The 23,573-nt window shown below is 41.7% G+C and overlaps 2 protein-coding genes across 5 annotated transcripts in view; one reads left to right on the top strand and one right to left on the bottom strand.

Moving 5' to 3' along the window:
- Positions 1-1,805: 1,805 nt before the first annotated feature.
- On the top strand, positions 1,806-9,606 carry CYB5R2 (cytochrome b5 reductase 2). Its single transcript, XM_066187468.1, has 9 exons — positions 1,806-1,947; positions 2,043-2,189; positions 2,839-2,911; positions 3,941-4,047; positions 5,587-5,716; positions 6,449-6,532; positions 7,055-7,140; positions 7,730-7,829; positions 8,755-9,606. The coding sequence occupies exons 1-9, from the start codon at positions 1,933-1,935 to the stop codon at positions 8,925-8,927; spliced, it is 915 nt and encodes a 304-aa protein (XP_066043565.1). The 5' UTR covers positions 1,806-1,932; the 3' UTR covers positions 8,928-9,606.
- An 837-nt stretch (positions 9,607-10,443) lies between these two features.
- PPFIBP2 (PPFIA binding protein 2) overlaps positions 10,444-23,573 on the bottom strand; it is an 89,623-nt gene continuing 76,493 nt past the window's right edge. Inside the window, exons 17-31 of one of the 4 annotated variants that reach the window (XM_066187464.1) lie at positions 23,242-23,302; positions 21,673-21,714; positions 20,682-20,826; positions 19,298-19,330; positions 18,569-18,707; positions 17,798-17,926; positions 17,159-17,309; positions 16,888-16,999; positions 16,314-16,402; positions 15,477-15,599; positions 14,747-14,872; positions 13,797-13,985; positions 13,281-13,451; positions 11,676-11,741; positions 10,444-11,016 (exon numbers count right to left, since the gene is read on the bottom strand). In XM_066187464.1, coding sequence (XP_066043561.1) covers positions 10,945-11,016; positions 11,676-11,741; positions 13,281-13,451; positions 13,797-13,985; positions 14,747-14,872; positions 15,477-15,599; positions 16,314-16,402; positions 16,888-16,999; positions 17,159-17,309; positions 17,798-17,926; positions 18,569-18,707; positions 19,298-19,330; positions 20,682-20,826; positions 21,673-21,714; positions 23,242-23,302 — 1,648 coding nt within the window. In that variant the 3' untranslated portion in view covers positions 10,444-10,944. The other 3 variants (XM_066187465.1, XM_066187467.1, XM_066187466.1) reach the window with 3 other exon arrangements.

Here is a 23,573-nt window from a genome sequence, read left to right on the forward strand (position 1 = left end):
GAAAGTTTGTTTTCTTTGGCTGAAGCAGTAGGATTGTTCAGCACTATTATCTGCTTGTTGTTTTCATTATGCTAATACACAATGATCCCAAAAAGGATCTGTGTAATGCTAGGGTATATATTAATGCTTCACAAGGGAGGCATTTGATGCCAGTAATCCTCCTTTTTTATTATATTAGTTTTGAATTTTGGTTCTTTGGGGTTTTTTTTAACTTTTAATTTTATTCTGTAGGTGAGGAAACAATAATCTCACTGACTTTATTCTCCAATGAAAGAGGTAAACATATTTCACCACTTTCTTCGCTGTAAAGTTTGAGGCAAAAGCCCACAAAATATTGAGCATGACTTTACTGTGAAGCTATGAAAATACTTAACAGTGGAAGGATTATGGGCAAATTGAGGTTCAGTGGTTCAGATTAACAGCTGCATTACATTACTGATAGAGTATGCGCGTTCTATCTTTGCTAAGCTCTCTGAAGAGATCTTCAGAGAGAAATGGAGGGAAAATATCCTTTGGAAATTTTTATTATAGAAGCCTGTTAATATTTTTTATGGTAGAAGTTGCCATTAGCTGACTGTATCAGCTTGTGCTAGGAGCAGATGTGTATTATATCTTGGCTGCTATTCTGTTTTGTTTAACAGGAACACAGTGACTTTTATCTGTTTATTAAATCAAGATAAGGATTTTAAGTGGGTGTGCTCAGAAAAGCAGAAAGTATGTGAAGAGAATTACAGGTGACGTCAGCTGTAATGATATTGAATGTAGCGGTTATATACTGATAAATTGTATCTCTTACAAAAATTCCTGTCCTGAATTCTGTCTTAAAATGTCTGGTTTTGATTTGATTGTTATGGCACTAACCTTTTGCTTGGCTGCTTGATGTTGGCCTTTTGTGTTTCTCCTGGTATGGTTTTACAAGGAGCCTAGTTTTGCTTTTGTTTGTGGCATCTTTTTAGTGTCTTGTAAGGTGCCAGTACCTTTTAGCAACAATGGGAACTGCTTTCTGATGTAAACGAAATGTTGGGTTTTTTTTAAAAAAAAACAAACCAAACAAAAACAAACAAACAAACAAACACACAAAACCCACAAAAAATAATTTCAACAGGGTTCATGTAATAGGATTCTATTTTGGTTTTTAGGTGAGGATCTGCGACCGTAGGTTGTCTTGGTTAGCTCTGGAATAGCGTCCTGATGGTGTCCTGCTCTCTCTGTGCTCCTCTGCCTGTGGAGATAACACATTCCGTGCCTTTCCTGACTCTGCTCCCACTGTGGGTCTGCCCAAAAGGGCACGACAATCCCATTCTTGTTGGATCTTCCCTGTTTTCTTTTACCCTCGCTTTGTTTCTCTTGCACTTTTCGAGAAGCGGCACGAGGGCAGGTTTATTTCTCATTTAGGAATTCATTTATTGCCATGCGTTGGTTGCACAGAAATACTGCTATTTGTTCATCTGAAGTTATTAATTCGACTTTTCTGGCCCCTCCTTTTCTTCTTCTTCGCAGAAAGAATTGTTAAGCACTGGAAGGGGCAGCCCAGGGAGCCGGTGGGGTCACTGTCCCTGGACGTGTTTAAGGAAAGGCTGGACACGGCGCTCAGTGCCATGGTCTGCTTGACACGGTGGTGTCCGGTCACAAGTTGGCCTCGGTGATCTCAAAGGTCTTTTCCAACCTCATCCATTCTGTGAAATCAAGAATTTCGCTCCCGGGACAGCCTCACCTCTCGGGCTGAGGCCGGAGTGGGGCTCCCGATAGACGCCCCGGTCCACCCCCGCCCTGCCCCAGGCGGGAACCGGGGAGGCGGCGGAAGGAGGGACCGGGAGGAGGAACCAGGAGGAGGAACGTGAGGAGGGACCGGGAGGAGGAACGCGAGGCGGGAGCTGCGCGGCCGGGGCTGAGCGGGCCCGGCGCGGCGAAAGCTGCGGGCCAGAGGCCGCCATGGAGGCCTTTGCGGTGAGGAGCTGGGGCCGGGCTGGGGCCGAGGCTGGGCTGTGGCCGTGCCCTCACTGCCGCCCTGCCCTCACCGCCTGCCCTTCTCCTCCTCGCAGGGAGCGCCTGTGGCCATTGCCGTGGCCGTGGTGGCGGCATCCGCCCTGCTGCTGCTGCTGCTCCGAGGGACGGTGCGGAGGCAGAGCGGCCCCGTCACGCTGCAGGACCCGCTCGCCAAGTACCCGCTGCGGCTGCTAGACAAGGAGGTGTACGGGGCTCTGGGGACATGGGGCATCGGGGATCCGAGGCAGCAGATCCGCTGGCCTGCGGGGGCTCTTGGGCCGTGGGCTACCCCAGGGATCGAATCAGCAGAGCAGGGTGCAGTACCCTCCAAGAATGGCTGTGACCCCCGCAGCCGCCCCGTGATGCTCCCAGGGTAGAGTAGAGTGTGTAAAAAGCGTTTATGCCACGCTGCGATCTGTTGTTTCCCGATGCTTTGCGTGTTTGAGTCCTGGCTGCATTCCTCCCTCGCTTCCTGTCCTAGGTACACCGTGAGAAGCAAGCCTGGCAGCCTGAGCTTCTGCACGCCCTGTGTTGCCTGGTCTTTGGCCACAAGCATGGAATGTGCTCACTGGCCTTGGACACAGGGTTTCCTGACTTCTTCTATGTAAAGGTGCTGTAGGGATTGTGCAAGCAGGCAAAAGTCACTCCTTGTGGAAGTAAAGAGGAGAAAACTGCTCCTGGAACTCCTGGTTATTTCAACTGTATTTTTCAAAGCCGTTTCTGTGTCCTTTCCCAGCATTTGGCTTGCATGCTATCAAAGAGCAGGCTTGCTAAAGCATATTGTGTTGAGTAGTTTGAAATTCAGACTACTGTAGTGATGGTGCTGACCTCATTCTGACTTTGTTTTTTTAGGAAATCAGTCACGATACTAAGAAATTCAGATTCGGGCTACCCTCAACGAGTCATGTATTAGGATTACCTGTAGGTAAGTACTGTAAACACTTAATTGCTTATATTCCTGGTTTCTCACAGTTCTTGGACTTCTGACTGTGAATTTGAGGCTCAGAAAAGCAAGGAGTTGAAAGCTGCATCTGAATGCTGCTGTCTCAGAGAGAAATGCCAGGTGTCCCAGAGGGTTGTATTTCTACAATATATTGATCTTTGTGAGTGCTTTGTCCAGTTGTGTGGTGCAGGGTTAGAAATGGAGCAGTGAAAGTGAACTGAACCTGATGGAATTTGTCACCAGTCAGGATGTAAGCCAGAGTGGTATCTGTCAAAGCTTTTTCATATTTCTTATTTGCATTCTACTTCCATCAGTCTATTGGCAATTGCCCTCATTGTTTTGGCAAATACAGTCACACTTGTAAAGGAGAAAGGGGACAATTCTGCTGCCTGGGAAGACACTGAAATATTCAGAGCCTTTTCTGTGCGTGCACTTACGTTTGAATTGCACACATTTCCATGCAACTTTATCTGGAGTTCTGTAGCACGAATTTCAGCCTAGGATTGGCCTTCTTTCTTGTACCCTGGAACACTGATAGCACTGAACCTTGGACCTTGAAGCAATTATAAAAGCCCCTCTCCCTGATCTGCTGATGTGGCACTGCACTTTTTGGCAGTTCCCTGTGCTGTATGGCAGGTGTCAGGGTCATCCCATTCCATGTGAGCATGTCCTTGCATGCTGCTTGTTTTTCTCCAAACTCTCTTCTGGGTTGTATGGGAAAGATTAATGGAATTAACTAGACAAATGGTAAACCAACTGAGACGTGCTCTGCAGTGCTTGTGTTTATCCAGATTAATTCTTAAGAATTTAGGAATAAGATCCTAAAACTATACTACTTCCTGGGAGATTCCTGCTCTGTGCTCAAAAAAGAGAAGGAACTGAATGTTTCCTACAGCATTTATATGGCAAAGATTTTCTTTCTCATTGCATGCATAGCAGGTTACAATACCTGCCTTTCTCTCTTGTCCTCCAGGGATGAAAAAATACCAGATTATAATCCTTTCTCCCCAGGCCAACATGTTTATCTTTCTGCAAAAATCGATGGGAATCTGGTGATTCGAGCCTATACCCCAGTTTCCAGTGACGGGACCAAAGGTTATGTTGATTTAATTATAAAGGTAAATTTTGTTTTCCTTTAATATGGATAAGTTGCTAATTGGAAGGAAGGCAAGTACTTCATTTTACTGAAATGATTTGTTTTGATTTAGTTGTCAAATTTCAGCCTCTTTCATTCAAATTTTAATCAGATCTCATCTTTTTCAAATAGGATGACTGGATGGCAAACAACTCATTTCACATTGCCCTTGAGTAGTGAGTTGTATCCTGTGTATCTGCTGTGTGGCAATGAGGGGAGGGAGAGTAGAGGGAGAGGAGAATCATTTCTCTGGCAATACTTTAGGAATTTTCCTAATATCTTTTATTTGGCAGTGCATGTGTGGAAGTTGAGGCGGACACTGCGTTCAGAGTGCTTCATTAAAAACTCACGGGGGCTCCAAGTATCAGCTCCTTGTTATCTAAAAGTTCTCATACTTTCTCTCTGTAGCAATCCCACACACAGCTCCACACAGCTCTCAGGGTCTGTCCATCTGTGCCAGCAGCTAGCCTGTAGATTCAATGCCTCAGCTCTTCTTCACACACCGATGAGGGAAGTATGCCTAGCTCATCCAGACTGACCTGGGACTCTGCTGTCCCTAGTATACAGCTCCAGCTCTTTCTCTGCTGCAGTCCTCTCTCTCTTTTATGCAGTTCTGGCTCGCTCTTTCCCATCCCTAGCACAGCCACCTAACCCTGTCGATCCCTCATACAATGTCTGACCCTTTCTGTCCCTCCTGTCCCTTCCTCCTCACAGCACAGCCAGCAGACTCCAGCTGACTCTACCGGCTAACTCACTCTTTATCACACCCACAGCTGGGAGGGCAAGGCTGTTCCCACATAATAATGTGGATATAATGTGGATAATTAACACAGATGCAACATACCAAAATCAAGACTGCTCTCAGCACTATCTTTTGTCTGTCTCCCTGCATGCATGGATACTGATCTCTCTCCCTCTAGATGCCTCTGCTGCTGCTAATGCTCACTGCAAACAGCTCTAAACAAGTCAAACAAGTGAAATCCTTTAAGCTAGGGGATGCAGGATTATCTGATCCCAGGACTTCTAGATTTCCTAATCCTTTTCTATGATAGAGTTTGTCCTTAGGCAAAAATCCAGACTTTTTTTTTTTTCTCCTTCATGTTACAAGGATGGTGAATCGTTATGAGCTACTTAATGCTTCTTCCATGCTTTGAAAGCTGAAAAAGCTGTTGTGTGGTTCAGTGAGAAGGTTTTACAAGAAAAGATGCAGCAATACTGTTTTCAGAAAGAGCAGCTACAAAAGTGGGGTGACATAAGGCAATAGTGAAATGAGGGCAGCAGTCACATAGTCTGCCTGTCACCCATCTCTGTTATCCTGGCTGTTTGCAGGGAGCAGAGGGACATGTGCCCAACAGCACTTCTTACTTACTTTGGCTGCTTCCTGTTGCAAGAGATAGCTGAGAGTAAAGAATTACCTCGATTTCTTTCTCAGGTGCTGAATTTCAGGATTGTGTTCTACAGTTTGTGATACTGTCTGCAGGAAAGTTAGTGGTTTATAATGCGCAAATAATTGTTCTTACAGGTCTACCACAAAAATGTGAACCCCAAGTTTCCAGAAGGTGGGAAGATGTCCCAGTATCTAGATAACTTGAAGATTGGAGATACCATTGATTTCAGAGGGCCAAATGGACTCCTGGTCTATAAGGGAGCAGGTACTGTGACACAAAGGCGGGAGAGCAAAAGGGAAGTATTGGTTATTTTCAGAGGTGTTTTATAAAACTTGACAACAGTAGAGAAATTTTTTTTTTAAGAGGGAAATAGGAAAATCCGCTTTTTTTAGGCTTGATCATGAGCCTGTCAGAGTTGATATGATGGGAAAGAGTACTTTGTGTAAGGAATAAGTGATTAGTGTCTCACTCCTGGGATTATAAACCTGAAAAAATTGCTGTTGTATTATATGACTGAGAACTCTTCACTGGAAATAAAACATCTCAGCTATAAATATGGAGGGAGATGCTCCAGATGCTTCTTATGCAAGTGAGATTGTGGCTTAAAATGCCCTCTGAGAATCTCAGTGCTGTTACTGGATAACCAGCTGACTGAGGCCCAGGTCCATTTCATAATCAAACCAGGTCTGAGTTGACTGCGAGGAAATAAGCTCAGAGGAGTAATCCTCTTGTAGGATACAAGTGAAAGATTTTGCACTGATCTCAACTGAGAGGAGTTGTGCACTTAAGTCTCACCTCAAGAGTGCTCAGCATTTCTCTGGATGCAGACCTCCTGTGATCAGCAATCTCCTGATGAATCTATCTCAGCAGAAGGGAGGGATTTTCAGAAGATTTGTCTTTATGAATTGATCATCGGTAGTAATTTCTTCTCATGGAATTTATATCCATGTTTATTTGGAAGCTAATGTACCTGTAGGTTTGGAATATTTCTTCTAGGTACCTTTCTTATCAAGCCTAATAAGAAGTCTGAAGCAGAGAAAAAGTTTGCAAAGCACCTGGGCATGATAGCTGGAGGAACAGGTAAAACTAACCTCATAATTTGAAGTGTCTAGAGAGTGAAAATGTCTGTGCATATATGTGAGGACTTTAGATCACTGTACTTTTAGTAGCAGAGTACTTACACCGGCATTTCTTTTCATCAATTTCTTTTCGTGGTGGCAACACTGAGGCCTTCCAGTGATTTGAGCTCAGTCCTGGGGAGTAGCAACCTGAAGCTTTGAATCCTAATTTACCTTGTGACCTCAGAGAACTCAGTTCATCAGTGACAAAAAGTATTTTAAGAGAATGTCTTGAGGGTAAAATTACGCGATAGAGAATCGTGAAGAGAAAAGCCCTTCTATACAAGAATTGTGGGTTTGTTTTGGAACTGTGTGCCATGATAGAAACCCCCAGTCTCTGCACTCCAAGTGAATTAGAAATCCAAAGATGTGTAGCCCTGTGCAAACTGAGATTCCATTGAAGACTGAAGGGAGGCAGCATTAGTACTGAAACTGTAGCCATGGAAAGAAATACCCACTTAATAACCATTTTGGTTTTTAACAGGAATAACTCCTATGTTGCAGCTGATCCGTCAGATCACAAATGATCCTAAGGACTCCACAAAATGTTACCTCCTTTTTGCTAATCAGGTGAGTGTTCTGACCCATCTCTTTGTTCTTCTTTAATAGCCCACTTGTTTTAGCTGGCTTCTGAGCTTTTTAAACTGATGGCACCTGCTTTATACTCTTCCACACTTAAATGTCTCCTCAGTTTCACTGAATTCCTACATTAGAGAATAAACACTGTGACCAGATCCTGATCCCTCTGCTCATCTTAGTCCTTCACTGATTTCAAGGAAACAGGATTTGTTTCCGCTAATCTGTTTGTACAGTTAACCTTCACCATGCTGGCCCAGGGACATTTGCCAGGGCCAGGGACAAATTTGCCACAGTCAGGGACAAATCCAGCTGATTGTGATTTTAGCCTGGATTAAAAAGTTGTTCCAATTGCCATCTTTAGGACTGTATTTAGGTGGCTGCTAAGTCTCACAGTTTGTTGTTCTTAATCTCAATTTACAGAAGCCTGTAATGGTAATAGCTATCATGGAAGGGGCAAAATACCAAATTACTTTCTTGATTTGCATAATTTTTGTCATTGCATTTGTTGTGAATGGCATGTGAGTTCCCATCAGAGGGCTCCTGGGGTGGTTTGGAGCTAAACAGCACTGTCATTTTGCAGACAGAAAATGATATATTGCTGAGAGCTGAGCTGGAAGACATTGCCAAGAGGCATCCTGATCAGTTTGTGCTGTGGTACACACTGGACAGACCTCCAAAAGGTAGGGACACATGGAAATGGCTTTGCTCATCCCTGTGCAACAGTCAGAGCTTCACTCTTGCTTATGGGGACATCAGAGTAATGTCAAGTGTTCTTGTTCTTACACTTCAGAACTCAGAAACAAACCTTACCCCACACCCTGTTTTAAAATGGGATCTAAGCCAGGTAGGCTTTAAAATGTGGGAGTTCATATTTAACCTCATTTGTGTCAGACGTGTTACTCAGTGCATCTCTTCATGTATTTCAGTTTTTGGGAATTTTCATCAAAAGTTCAGCTCTGTTTTGGGTTATTTCCCTAATCAGGTTATGTTAGCATGGTGTTGGCATTAAATTGTTTAATACCTGTAAGTATTATGTACACATCTTTGCTTTGCAGCAGCTCCACGTTAGATTCTGGTGAAACAGCTGCCATGTGTATGGATTAAGGCATCATTTTCCTACGTGGCTCACTTCAAGTGGCAGATGCATTCAATAATACTACTGCTTGAAATAGTTTAGCATTTCTTTCCTCTTTTAATTAGTTTTCTCTTATCACTAAACAGAGCTTTTGTTATCACTGAACTTTGTCACCTCACTGCTTCATCTGAAAAAAAAAGTACAGGTCTCAATACCTCTCCCTGCCACTGGGTGACCCCTCTTCACTGGAAAAGCTGAATCACTCTTCCTTTTTATTCCTACCTGCTTATTTCTTTTAAATTTTATAATTTATTGTTTTAAGACCTCCATGTCTTATCAGCCAGATCCTTGTTACCTACACGCTTGTTGTCGCTGTGGAAGGGGATCACCAGGTTGGAGCTGAGTGAGAAAGTTAACCCTCTCCTGGCTTGCAGTGATGGTGCCATAACTTGATTCTTCAGCTACTTAATGAGGTTTAAAATGGCTTTAGCCTGTACAGAGATTCAAAGTAATTAATTTCTTTGTTGCAGACTGGAAGTACAGCTCTGGTTTTGTCACTGCAGACATGCTGAAAGCCCACCTGCCTGTCCCTGGCAGTGAGACCCTCATCCTCATGTGTGGGCCACCGCCAATGATTCAGTTTGCCTGTCAGCCCAACCTGGACAAGCTTGGCTATCCCAAGAGCAGTACATTTGTTTATTAACATTGATGTTACCTGATACCTTTTTTGGAAGTACTGCATATTTTTCTACAGGAACAGTTGATGTGCAACTCTGCAGCATTTGTGTGTATGTGTGTTTTTTAACCCCTCGATGTAATTTCTGTGGTTTATAACTTCCTAATTACCCTGTGTGTTTTAATATAAGAAGTTGAGAAATCCTCTTTAATTGTGTGGGAGTTAGTCTGACCTCTGAAATTAGTATAGAACATTAATTCTGAGGGGAAAAAAAATGAAGATGAGAGGTCATCCACATGAATTTGTGTTAAATCATTCCAGTCAGCAAGTGAGAGGGGAACATTCAAAATTTATTCATAACAGTCAAAAAAAAAGCATTTATACCAGTGTTATGCTATTTAGGATTTCTTAGTACATATATTTAAAAAAAATAATCAATTGTTTTGTGGATTGACTATTCACAGCCAAGTTAGCACAACAACACACAGAGTTGTAAATACAGCATTGAAAGAAATAGGAAATGTGTTCAGAATATCCCAGGGCTGCTGGAGCAGCCAGTCCCATTTGCAGTGCTGTAATAAGTCTGTTGGCTAATTGACCTGACAAAGTATTTCAAATGCCTGTGGTACCTGAGCTGGTCACTAGCACTGACTGCATTGCCTGACTGGTACATTAAATACCTTTTATTAAACATTAAACAGTAGTAGTTTGCTGATGCGTAGACTTAGTTCTCATTCTTCTGAGTTACTCTTTTTTTGCAATTTGCAGTGATTGAAAAGAGCCTGTGTTAGATTTTACCACTATGGACAATCAAATCGTGTTTATCTTCTTAACACCTGACCATAGAGTGCAAGGTCTGTCATGAGAGACTGGTGAAGTGAGGACCAGGATAGATCACCTGTAAAATGCACCCCAGGTAGTTCTCAAAGAGCCCTTGCTGCATCCTGTGGCCAGCCCTGGAGTTTCTCTCTTTATTTGGGAGGGTTGTGGCTGGCAATGACCTGCCCTCAGGCTATATTAGAATCTAAAGCAACACCTGCAGCCAGCAAGGAGAGAGTAACGCAAACCAGACCTATACATAGTGCTTTTCCTTGCCATTAAGGAGATTTTTTTTCTGGCATTTATCTGTTTACTAAGAGAGCTTCTTAATAGCTCACTAATACAGGAGATGCACCTGTAAACAGATGCCACAAATAATTGCTGCTGTAAAGGTGACAGCTTCACCCCCATCCCCTCAAAAAGTGAGAGGCCATATGTCCCTCTCATGCAGTCCTGTCTATCCCAGTACAACAGCAACAGATTTATTTGGTCAGGTGTTTTAAAGAAACAAATCTTTGTTTTATTCTGGTACTTTCCTGGTAGTCTCAGAGTTACAATTTCCTGCTGCAGTTGTTTTTGCCTTAGGTAAAGATTTGTGAACATGGTCACTTGTCATCCTAATAAAAAGCAAGGGCTTGGTGGACAGTATTATGTTCCATTCTTCCCATCCTACAGTGCACTGACTTGGATAAAAAGAGGGCAGGACAGGTGCCAGTGAAAGGGAGGAGGTTTGAAATCCTTTCTGGGGACCAGTCTGGCAAGACCACAGGAATGGTGAGTGAGCCATTACTGCTTCTTTCACCAGCATCCAGCTGAATTCCAGGTAGCTCTGATTAACCCCCATGATACAATTATGTATTAGTGATTCCTGCATTACTAGTTAATTATAAAAATAAAAAAATTACAGAAGGTCTTTCATGTCACAGTACATCAACATAGCACATAAAAGACAACTGAATAAAAGGACAAAATGTTGCCAGTCTTGCTTTCCAGACTGAATGAGTCCCACTTCTCTCCCAACACTGTTTCATATTACATCATGTGGGAAACCAGCACACAGGAGAGTTACCTGAAACATGTGGCTGCACTGACAATAGGAAATGTTACATGGGAGTTTGGCAGTGGCAGGAAAGAGGTAAAGCTTTCCTGCTGCACGGCATCCAGCTGCTCCTGGCCACTCCTGCAGGCATGAGGTATGAGTCGTGTTCTTGGTCATGCTGAAGCATCATCTCCCATCCTCAGAGGTCGGTGTTAAAAACCTGCTGTCATTCAGGATTTCATCCTGGCTCAGCAGTGTCTGAAAGAACAAGATGGGGAGGACTGAGGTGTTTGGTGAGGGGCCTGTGCTCCCAGAGACCCAGCTGCAGTGGGATCAGGCTCACAACATGGGGTGAGCGCCACACACAGTCCAGATTAATTTCTTCAATACAGAAGAAATATTTACTTCTTTAAATAACTTTTTTGCTTGAGGAAGTTCTTAGAGATTTTGTGTCTGGCGTGCAACTCGACTATATTTCATCATTCTTCATTATGTCTTCCGGTCACTTATTTTTATTTTTTAATAAGTTAGCTTCTGTGGAATGAAGAAGCAAAAGTGAGGTGTTTTGTTTTGCACAGTGTTTTAGCTCACGTAAATTTTCAAAAGTCTGTACCTCATTCCTAGCTGCTGTGACTGAGGTGGAGGTTACCTTCAAAAATTTTTGAAGAATTGTTTTCATTTTGTCAAAGAGACAGCAGAGTTCATGAAAACTTGGAGAGGCCTAAATGAAGCTTAATTTCTAGAGCAATTTAAAAGCAAGGGGTTTTTCTGACTGGATGTCCCACCAGGCTGTAAAGAGATACTTAACAAGACCAGAGACCCACTCACTCTTCATTACCACCAGCAATGACCAACGTTCAGTGAGTTTTAGCAGAACACATTTGTGACTTTGGAACAAGAGAAGAAGGAGTACGTACCGTGAGGTGGGTTATGCCTTGGGAAAGAGCCCCTATTTGCATTACTGTGCCTTCTGAGTGTTCCATCTGTAAAAGCAGTCAGCAACTAGTTAAAATCAGACGGCATGTGCAATTTTATTCACTCTACATGCATCTTTGGGAGGGATCTGCGCCTGGACAAATGAATTTGGGGTAAGTTTAAAAGCTCCTTAACAAAAATGCCTCCGTGCTTCAAGGTATGTGAAAATGCATTTAATGACCGGAAGAGTGGATCCTGATTAAGAGAGATTGATTCCATGAAATTTGGCCTCTAATTCACAGAAAAACAGAAAAAGCTTCACTGATATTACCAATGAAAAGTATTCTTTTCCAAATGGTCTAACACTACTTGTATTTCTGGTATGCCTCTTTCACAGGCCAGAAGTCCTTGATACAGTCCTACCTCTTTTTACATAGAAATGTCACCAGTTCTGGGCGTTGGGATTTCCTGCATGGGCCACATGCTCAGAAGTCATGCTTAGACAGACCATGCTGCTAGAGAAAAATCCAGTCTTTCTGTCATGCTTGAATTCTGCACAGTGCAAGTTGTTGGCTCAAAGTTAATGCATTCCCTCACAACTCTTAGCTGAGGAAGTGGATGTCCACGCTTACAGTCAGGGTTTGGTATTCTCCCTGTTTAGGAGCAGTACATTGAAAAAGACCACGGTCAGCCAATGAACAGAAGTGAGACGTTAGATGCACTAAACCATGCAAATGAAAAAATTACCTTCACAGTTAGTCTTTTCAATGTTGTGACCATTCTCTTATGAGGCTTAAACTGTTTTTATGCCACTGGAGAAAGGCCAGTTTACTCCAGCTGCCTCTGTGTGGCTCTTGTGTGTTGCCATAGTTCACACAAGGCTCCAGGAGCGCTCCGTTTTTCAGGGTTTTTTCATCCTTTTACACAAACGCGAAGTTGAAATAAAATGTGATAATTTTTAGTCTTCATCATTTCTTTGTATGCTGTCTAGGCAGTTTCATTCACAAGTTCACCACTACATTACAAAAGTGAATTAACTATTGGTTTATTAATAATTTGTTCATTGATGCATTGTCTTCACATATATTTTCTAAGCAGAACTACTCCCCACTATACACCATGAAAGAAAAAATTCAGTTGGATTCTCTGATTACTGTCAGTTAAAAAATACAATCCAGTTGTACTTACATATAACTTGATAGCTTTGTATAAGTTTGTCCAAATGAATTTATTACATTAATAACCACCCATAAAGATAATGAAAAAAATAGTGTGCCATACTAAAATTATGAAAGCTAGAAGTACAAAAGTCTTGTGTTTATTGCAACCACGCCCTTGACTGACAAAATACCTCAATCTTCAGAGTGTAAAGGTGTCACAGTCCTGAAAAAGGGCTTGAGGATGGATGAGTTTATTATGATGTTGATTAAAAAAAACCCCAACATTCTTAGTCTGGAACTCTTTCCAGTGTCCACAGCCAATACTTTTCTCAGTGAGTTCATGCGGATGTAGCAAAGAGTTTGTTATAGGGGAACATTTGGTTATTTGCAAGCTTTGGAATGCATGGAGAAGATGAGATGAGCATGGCATCAGTGTGTCTGTCCCACCTGATCCAGTTCCCTGTCAGTGAAAGGACTAAGTTCTTTGTAGCCACCATAGTTTTTCGAAGTACCATTTGTAGCAGCTGGGCTTGTGTCCATAGGAAAAATGTAGTCTGTTGATTCGTCAAACTTCTTTTTCCTTAAGTTTCCAAAATGGGAAAATCCAAGTTTCTTTGGCTAAAATAAGGAGTCAACAGAAGTAGCTTTGAGTAAGACAAGTAAGGTTGTTTTTTAAACATTCAAAATCCTCCCCTTTTTCATTTACCTGGTCATTCATTTATCATACCCTGGTCATTCAAGTACATAAGATTCTGAATTAACTACATTTGTTCTCAAATTTCAGTTACAGTGGATGATAAATGCATTTATATGATATTCCTTCTAAGAAGAGACTGAAAGGATTGCATGCTTATTTTCAGGAGGTGATTGAAACAGATACAAAGTAAAAGGTCTGGTATCCAGAATTAAGGTAGCACTCCTAGAATTCACCTTTCCCTGCCCCTCTTTGACAGCAGTGCCTACCCGAACTTTGGCAGTGGTGGTCAGAGGTGTGTATGCTGCTAACTCCATGATTTCTCTTTTTTCTTGTTGTGCCTCTGGCCCAATTAACACATTAAAATTGGTGGTGAGGTGGCGGCGCAGCAGGGTCTTTTGGGATGGGATATTCAGGAGCATGGCCAGCGTGTCACCATTGAAGCGAGGTTCGAGAATCTGGAAAAAGGGCAGGATGTTTATTTTTTTATACAAATATTTGCATGAGTAAACTACTACAGTGCTTAGCAGAGAATTTCTCACCAAGTACCTGTTCACATAGCTCACTCATGATACTGGGGTTTGAATGGGAAATACCTGAAAGGAGCCAAGAAAAAATGCTGAGCATGATCAGGCAAATATATGTTTATATTATCAAACCATAGGTTTGGGTTGAATAAGTTTCCTTTCAGAATTTTCTGCTCTAGTCAGAGTACAAGCTTAATCTTAGTATGATTTTTACCACTGCATTTTTGCAAAAATTCTGCAGCAGTAGAATCATGGTGTTTCAGAACTCTGACATTACTGGGCTGCAAATAGTTCTGAATGTTTTGAATTTAAAAAATGTCATTCCTGACTGCTGGGATTTCAGAGTGGTTATTTAGTGAGGCTCAGAGTTCTAGTAAATCACTCAAAAAAACATTCTGTGATGCCTAGTCAAAAAGCAACTTTTGCACAGCACAGTTCACGTTTCGTTTTATATGCTGCTGTCATACACTTATGCACAGCTCAGCTTTGATTATAGGAAGTGTTTTAGCTGTTCCTTTTTTATTTTAGTTTTCCTTTGTAACGTGAAGATGCGTGGGTCAGATAAAGAGGCTCCTTAGAAGGCCTGATCATGCTGTCATGTTGCAGATGTCTTTCTGCTTGATGAACATCAGATAAAAGATAGTTTATATTACGGCCTGTCCATTTTTAATCGTGAAATGGTAAATTCTTACAATCAGGCCCCCGTGCACTCCACTGCCTCGAAGGTTGGGTGCATATTCTGCCAGATCCACTGATCGGAGCCATTCCATCACCCTGTGGTTGGACCACTGCACCACGTCGGAAGGAGAGACGTTGTTCTGTTGGAGGGATCACAAAAGGTGATGACACCACAGCCTGCGCTGTCTGAGAGTGCACAACTCATATCTCAGTTCAGATAAAAACAGCCTCCCTCCTCTTCCTCCAAGGGCACTTGTTCTTCCCTGACTGAGGGACTGCTTCTCTTCAAGGCCCCATTCAAGCAGTCTTTGATGAGATGGCAGACCTGGTCTAGTACTGATGAAATCCCATGTGTTGCATCAAGAAGTGCAACAGCAGAGATTACAGATCACAGGGATAAAAAGGGAACGTTTTGACAATGGGGTTATTAACAGTGTTTAATGCTAAGACAAAACTATGCTGATCAGGTAAGGCAAAAACCTTACAGATTTTAAAAATGAGGTCAGGCAAAGACAAATCATTTCAAATTATTCTCCTGGACGATGAATTAACTTTTTTTCCCACAATGCAAATAACTTCTGAAGAGAAATGCATGAGATTCGACTAATAACTACTGCTTTAGGTGCAAGTCCCTAGAAGCATGGATTCTGTTGTATCACTGTACACTGCTGACTTTCTATCCCCTTTGGCTGGGACCAGGAAATTCGTGCTTACTTAAATTCATTTATTTCAACAACCTTTTACCTCCTCAACTGGCCTCCTGCGTAGACAGTGGGGGTTGAAGCTGTTGATGTGCAGCACATGAATGGCACATTTAATACTCAGGTGATGCAGCTGACTGGTGACTTTCAGGAAGAGAAGGTCATTCTGTGAAGGAGAGAGACTTCTAGGTGGCACAGAACACACACCAAAACAGACACTCTCCCCAAGAAGAAAGAGTTTAAATTTGCTGTGTAGTTTTATATAACACTACAGTAACCGTGGTTTAGGAAAGATGAAAGTTTATACTTTAAAGAGGGTTTGGGTTTTGTTAGGGTGGAGATTTGGGGATGGGGGGTTCTGCTGTTGGTTTGTTGGGGTTTTTTTAATGTTGCACCATAGGAAGACCTGGCTAAAAAATGAAGGCAGGAGTGTAGCCTGTTAAGGCAAATCCAGACTTGGGCAGGACAATGGGAAGAAAACACAGTGGCTGTGCGTGGTTCATGGTATGCTGTGGATGTGGTCAGAGCTGCACAAATTACTGGATTTTCTGCTGTTACTTTGCTGAATGTTGTTGCTAACTTGGTATGAAGAACAATGAGCTCCAGAGGTTACCCAAAAAGTAGGTCATTTTACTTTTAATTGTGGTGTGCTACATGATATTGAAAAAAGGACTTTGCAGAAGTTAACCCTAACATATGGCTTTTTTAATGGACCTTAGGAACAGATTCCATGCACTAGGCAGCACAAAGGAGTTATTACTGGTACTATCTCTGTCTTGCAAAAATTCTTTAACTGCTCCCATTCAAAGGAAAAATTTAGAAGTTTTTGCTTATTCTGAAGTTAAAATTGGTAAAACTGGGGAAAAAGGACTGTACTTACCACAGTTAAGTACTGCAACATCCTCCCATCTACTCTGGATTCATGAAACTGGTCTTTGTACTGAGGCAAGCCAATGTCATCAAGCCACCCTGCAGATGTGAGAGCAATGGGGAACCAAATCCAGATCAGTGTAAATTAAGCCCTTCTTCCCTCTTGCCTGGCTTCTTTTGAGGCTTTCAGGTGGCTCATTCTGCCTATTCCCCTTTCCTGGGGACAGCCTCTTGCCAGCAGCCTGAAAGCAATTCCCACCAACCAGCTTTGTCCACACCAGCTTTGTGATATTTGACATACAACATGTGAGGGAGCACATCTTCTGCAGCATAATGGAGCTGTTCCTAGACTGAGCTGCCCCATTTAATTCCCTGCTGTCTGACAGAGTTCCCCATGGAAGAGCATACCACAAGCTGTATGTTTGGATGTCAAGAAAAACACAAAAATCCTCAATTCTTCTATAGTGAAACTCTGTGCTTTTTAAAAGATGTTTGGTAACTGCTTAAACACAAATCAGGGTGCCCTTCCATAGAGGTGGGAGAAATTCCTTCCCAAACAATTCCGTGAGAGCCCAAACACTTACGTGTCACCCAGATATGATCAAGTTGTGCAGACTTCTCATCCTGTTTTGCATTTATAGCTTTAATGGCCAAAACCAATTTCTTCCTGTGCAGTGGATGCTTTATTCCCATTTCCTGCAACAAAAACCATCAACAAAGAGTTTGCCCTGCCTCTGGCTCCTTTCCTCATGTGAGGTAACTATGAAAATGGATACTGTGGATTTGAGAAAGGTAGAGCCAATGGTTTGGAGGGACCTGGTTCAGGATCATCAGGTAGAGAGAAGCAGTGATTACCTTTTCCATGTCCTGAGGTGTGGCAGTTAACAGCGTGTGTCCTGATGTCACCCACTGCCGGGCAAAAATCACATACTGGCCCAGGCCAAAGTCCTCAAGCCAGTTACAAACTCTTTCAGTGCTCCACTGAGCAAATGGGGCATTGTGGTCACTGAAACGCACAAGAAACATTGGGAAAATCTTAAAAGAAAGAATGAATGTCCATGTTGGAAAGCTCATCATGTGCCAGAGGCAGCACCTCAGCACATCTGTTGCTGTGCTGTTTTCTGGGGTGTCCTGGGAATTTGGCAGCCCAGCCACAACGTTTGGCTGAACAGTTGGAGGGCAGATAAGAATTTCCATTTTCTGTTTGAAAAAAGGGAAAAAGGAATTGTTGAATCCTCATCATTATGCAGATGATGAGATAATTATCCTCCTTGTACTTTAACAAGGTGAAATTTTTGACACTCCACCAAGCAGCTGGTGGAGTGCAGGCAGGGGAGATCCTCAGGATGGTTTTTGCTACCAGAGAAATTCTTTCCAGCCATTGCGGAATTCCATGTGGACTGAAGTGTTTGGGCAGACTCCCCAAGAGAAGGGTTTGGCTGTTGGCCACATTTAGCAGCAGCAGGCTGTGCCAGGGAGAGGAGGAGCCCTTACCTCTTCTGGCCTTTGGTGTCTTTGGATCGGGATAAGCGAGGTCCAGCTGTTGCCCGGAGACCACCCCTCCGAAACTCTGCCAGGCCCAGGTCGTCTGCAGGGAAGTTACCTGACTGAGTTCTTCGTATTCTTGCAAGACAAGAGTGCCACGACAGGACTGTTAGCTGGTGACAGAGGGTGTTTACTCTGCATGGAAACTACGCTGACAACTAACAGCTCTGCTAACCTCCCTGGAAACCGCAAATTTCAGAGGCAGCTGAAGGAGTTCTAGGAAATGCAGTCTGGATCTAACTCTGAAGGAAAAAAAAAATAAAGAGCTCCAGAGAGCAGCAGTACCACTTTGCTCCAGTTAATAATCCAGACTTGGAAATGGCTGCTGTTGCTGCAGAAGATCGAGTGGACACAGCACAACTATGCCCTGCTTTCTGTTCTATTTTCCCTCATTTTTTTACCTGGTGTCTTTTGTAATGAACAACTTGTTACAATCTAATTTTTCACGGCTAATAGAACTGCTGGCATGCTAATTTAATAGCACTAAGATGACGGCATTGCCTTATTTCTTTCACCAGCATGATGCTGTGAACACTCTCAACAATTCTTCCACCCCACTGTGTCCATAAGGACACATCCAGGCAATCCAAGAGCTGCTTTTCTGAACCCCAAATTTTAGGTTTATTCTTGCTTTAGATAATTATAGATTTTTCTGGGAATTGGTTTCATATTCAGCTGAAATGCTTTGACAGTGAATTAAAAAAAAAACAACGACCTTACTTTCCCCAGATTTTCTTGATCCCTTTTGGACTCTTTCTGTTTTCTGGAGACCATGGAGATTGTGGACCTGAATCCGTTCCCGAAGAGAGAAGTGAAAGGTCGTCTGAGACCACTGTACCATCCATGTTCTCTGTTTCTCCTGGGTTAAGAACAGTATTATAGTCACATTTTAAACTAATTTTTGATAAAGTTGCTGTCTGGGAGGCTGATGTTTAAATGCAGGACGTGATACAAAAGTACAGATACCTATAAAATACCTATAAAAAATAAAATACCTATAAAATTGTTCTTGATATTAAGAAAAAAACCACATGCTCAGAAGGTGAAAAAATAGCTGGGCATTTGATACAAAAAAAGTAAAATAATAAAACACTGGGTAAAATAGTTTTGTTATTTCAGTCTTTTCTATTTAACTACATGATTTGAATTCACTTAAGGTCTTCTTGCCTGCTCTTAATACCTCAACTCCTCCATCAAAATCAGTGGGATTTTTTCTAAATTCAGTGAAAACAGAATGAAATCAGGAATAAGTGTCATAAAAAGAAACTCCATGTGAATGCCACACAGCAGGAGGTATTATTTCATTTCAGTACTGCATGTATGGAGTTCAGTCTAGAGGGCCCAGCTGGGATTAGTATTTCATAGGGAAAGGGACGGGGAAAGGAAAGGAAAGAAACAAAGGAAGCAGCAAAATGAGTGTTAAAGTTGTATCTTGTTGGGATACAGTACCTAGCACAGGTGCACTGACACTCCTGATGCGATCTTCAGTCATCCCAAGAAGCAGAAAGCCAGATGCAGAAGCAAAGAAGATAGAAAACACCAGCAAAATAAAGTTACAGAAGAGCAAAGTAGTTAAGCTAAGCATTAAAAGCAGAAACAAAAAGAAAAAGAAGCAGTTATGCTCGACATGGAAGTGAATATGCACTGGTGTGCACACACCCCAAGAACCCTGTGCAGATCACCTTAAACAGGTAGGGATGAAAATGGATATGTTTGGACTTTCCTAACTATTCTTGGAAAGTTTTAGCTCTTTAAGCAGAGACTACAGAGTTCTACGAAGCCTGCAGAGTATCTGAAATGAAGCAATGGGTAAGATTACATCAAATTGGTCCGAAATACAGAATTAGAGGTGGAGTGAATTTACTGCACATGCAAGAAACAAACCGACCTGCAGAAAAAGAGTTTTCTTAACTCAGTCTATTTAAGAAGCCATTTCTTGTTTCTAGAAAAAGAACATTTGACTTTACAAGCTCACCCACCCTTGGATAATCCTGCTATTAAAGACACTATAGCATGGCTTGTGTTGCCTACAAAGTTGCCATCACAAAAGCTCTTTCAAAACCCCTAAAAACCCACAACCTACTGCAACCTTGAAACTGCAGTGTGCTAGCAGCTTTAGGGACCGGGAGGCCTTAAAAAAAACCAACTCCCACCAGAGGAAAAAAACTACAGCCAAAGCAAAAAAAAACCCCACTGTAACTTTAAAAGTGCAGGAAGACTTCAGAATCACAAGGGATACTCTTGTGCCTGAGATCCCAAGCCCTTCGGTCCTAAAAAAAAATACCTGCTGCTGTGCCTGACTCTTAACATCTTTTTGTCAACAAATCTGTGTTTAAGGTGCCACTGAAAACAAATTAACACAGGCCTCCACAGGAAGAACAGAAATTCCACAGAAATGATTACAGGGCTGTGATTGTGGAATGGAAATATATTTGCAGGTCCAAAATCCACGGATGTTTTCTGCATGTAGTAAATTAAATTTTCACTAGAGGGTCCCCCACAGCTAAGCAACCAACAGTGCTGATAGAGATTTTTACCCAAAATGTCCTGGTTTTGATAGTTGTACCATAAAGTTTCAAATGGTATTGCCAGGTGCAACAGGAAAAAAAAAACCACCCCTCTAACTTAAACTCGTCCTTCACTCTGGCATGAACTATGGGAATATTTCTGGTATTTCTTTAAAAAAAAAAAAAAAAAAAAAGTAGGACATTGCCTAAGTGAACCATGTGAACATCACAGTGCATTGTACTAGCACAGCAGATTCTATCCCATGCTATGTCCCAACCTCTCAAACAATTTGGGTTTTCCCTTTGGGAGAGGCACAGGTACATACTCAGGCCCAGGATGCCGTTGTCATCATTGTCACTCATGCCACATCCATCAGGGGAGTTGTACATTCCCTGCTCTCCATTCTGCAGGGCTTGGGGCAGCTTTCCTGGCAGTGTCTGGTACTTGCTGCCTTTCCCCACTGGCTTACTCTGTTTTTTTTTAAAATAGGGAAAGATAAAATAAATACAAAATCGAATTGCACCCAGCACCTGCAATCTGGTACACAATGTTCTTAAAGCTGAGAAAAAAGTGTGGCTCAAAATGACTCCACTCCCTGCACATTCCTGCTTGCAGATAACTCAATTTAAACCCATCCATCAGCTGACAGTTTCCTAGCTAAGACACAGCCTTGCTTTTCATCATCTGCTCCTCCCACTTCATCCACTCTTCATTACTTTAATATGTTACTTTAATATTACTTTAATATTACTAACATATGTTAAATATTACATGGGTTCGCCACAATAATTTTTCTAGCTGTCTCTCTTTCCTCCAGGACAGTGTGCTCCTATTCAGTAACCCCATTCCAACAAAATTGTTTCAAAACATTGTCTGTGACAGGATGATACATTAAAAATTCAGTGAGATAACCACTGCTTTATCTGTTCTTATTCCAAGGCCTAGAGGATTCTTTGGATACTCCAACTGCAGGCCAGATTGCCCAGTTCCTCAACTCCTGCTCCTTTTTTGTCAACTGCAGGAGTACATCCTGACTTTTACCAAAAATATTGTAAGAGTAGAGAAATTGTGTCTTACATCAGCAGTGTGTATTCTGAGACTGACTGACCTCAGTTTAATGTAACAAACTTTTAGATGAAAAGTAAAAACCCAAAAGATTTCCCTCTCAAATCTTTACCCTGTGTTTTGTTTGTCAGCACTGGAACTATGCAAACATTTTGAAGAGAAAATGAAAATAAAATGCAAACCAGCCATACCATCACAGCACATCACATATCACACCAGAGCATTGTTAGGCAAGGTTGCAGTTAATATACCTCTTGTTCTACAACAGGCTGTGCTGGTTTTCCGTCTACATACTATGGAGTTTCAGGGAGAGCAGTTTCAAAGTTTTATGGAAAAAAGCAACAGACAAATGTTAGTATTAACATACATACATGGAACATCAAATATAGTCTATTGCTATAGAGATGGTGCTTAATGTATGGACAATATATTATAAGGACTGTTAACTCTTAACTTCATCTCAATCCAATATTTAATACTAATTGTGTTTGTTCATTCCCCACTCTACAAAATTCCTGTGTAAGTTCTGTTATGATCAAAGGAATTCTGCTATTTTCAGGTTCCCGGGTGGTCCCTTTAGACTTACTTTGAGCAGGGAACATAACAGCTGTTTAACAGACCAATATGAAAACAATTGACAAAAAATAACACAATCCAGTATGGATACAACTGAAACCATAAAGAGCTCTGATAGAAACCGAGTGATAAAAATTCCACCACAGTTAGGTAAGGGACACCAATGTGGTTTATTATTTTATCATTATTATTATTATTATTGCTGGAAGCAATGGGAATTGAACTTTTGAGCAAGGTAGAATAACTCCAGCACAAATGTGTAGGCTCAGCCTTATGACAGCATATCACAGAGACAAATTCAGGTTTTTGATTTAAGACAAGAAAATAGCTAAAAGTTATGATGAGAAAACCTTCATCAGTTCTTCATGGAATAAAATGTTAGTTCTGATTTGTCACATGTGTGTGACTACAATCAAACAAATGCAGCACCAATTTCACACATTCTATTTGGTTACTATCATCTCCAGCAATTTAAGAAAAATAATAAATTTTTAAGAAAAGACTTTAAAAATTTAAGAACTGGAGCGATCATATTACTGGTATCTGGTTTAAATGGCATTACTGGGTGTAGGTAATCTGGTATCAAGCCTCATTTGAGTACAGAAAACAACAACAGTCTCACAAAGCAGAATTACAAAAGAGTAGAAAAACGTCAGTGTACATAATGACAAAACAAGACTGCGGACCACAATGTAACAAGACTTTGCAAACTGGGAAGTTTTATTCTGGAATCAAATGAAAGCCTTTGGAGTGTTCCTGCTGCATTAACTAAGGCATCATCCCTGCCATCTTCAGGAATGCCATTTATATCAGAAAGCTAAGGGAAAACACAGTCACATGAAAACACCGAAAAAGGAATCCTATTTGGAAATACACAGTCCCAACATTTAGCTACTTTCAGGATTAGCTGGATTAATATGTTTTGGTGATTTGGAAGCAAAAAAGTATTTTAAAAACACCTATAAACAAAATAATACTGCAGTTTAACAAAATGACTCCTCATTATTTCTTGTATTTCACTTAAATATTTGTGCTTCTCTCAGGGCAAAAACTGAATTTGAAGGTGTGTCCACACGGGTCTGTCAGCCAGCTTGGAAATGAGCTGTTTTAGGGCTCTTTCCCCACATACAGAGTTAGTGGTGGTTAAAGTTACTGTATGTATAACAAAAAGAATATTTATACTTGATCTTTGTCTTTTAGTTGTGACATTAAACATCAGAAGCTGTGATTACAAATAAACCAACCTTTTCCAAGCATTCGCTCTGCAAGTCTTCTAAACTACTTGACTTTTTTTCCTGTGGAACCCTTAAAAAGGGACAGGCAAAAAAGCAGCAGTTAATCCAACATGGCTTGTTTGCACATCACCAGTGTCTCATGCACAAGCGCTGTATAAGTCAAATAATGTCTGCATGAAACATAGCTCAGCATTAAGAGATTCAGTTATTTTATTCTGTTTTCAGTCCGAAAAATCACGGCATGGAGAACTGCAATAGATGAAGACAGAAACAGCAGCAAGGCATCCTCTGACCAGCAGGGAAAGGCAGCCAGGCCCAGTGGGCAGCTTCAGCCTTGAATG

The sequence above is a fragment of the Chamaea fasciata genome, unplaced genomic scaffold, assembly GCF_029207755.1.
Source record: "Chamaea fasciata isolate MVZ Bird 193981 ecotype frontalis unplaced genomic scaffold, bChaFas1.0.hap1 SCAF_7, whole genome shotgun sequence".
Taxonomy (NCBI): Eukaryota; Metazoa; Chordata; class Aves; order Passeriformes; family Sylviidae; genus Chamaea; species Chamaea fasciata.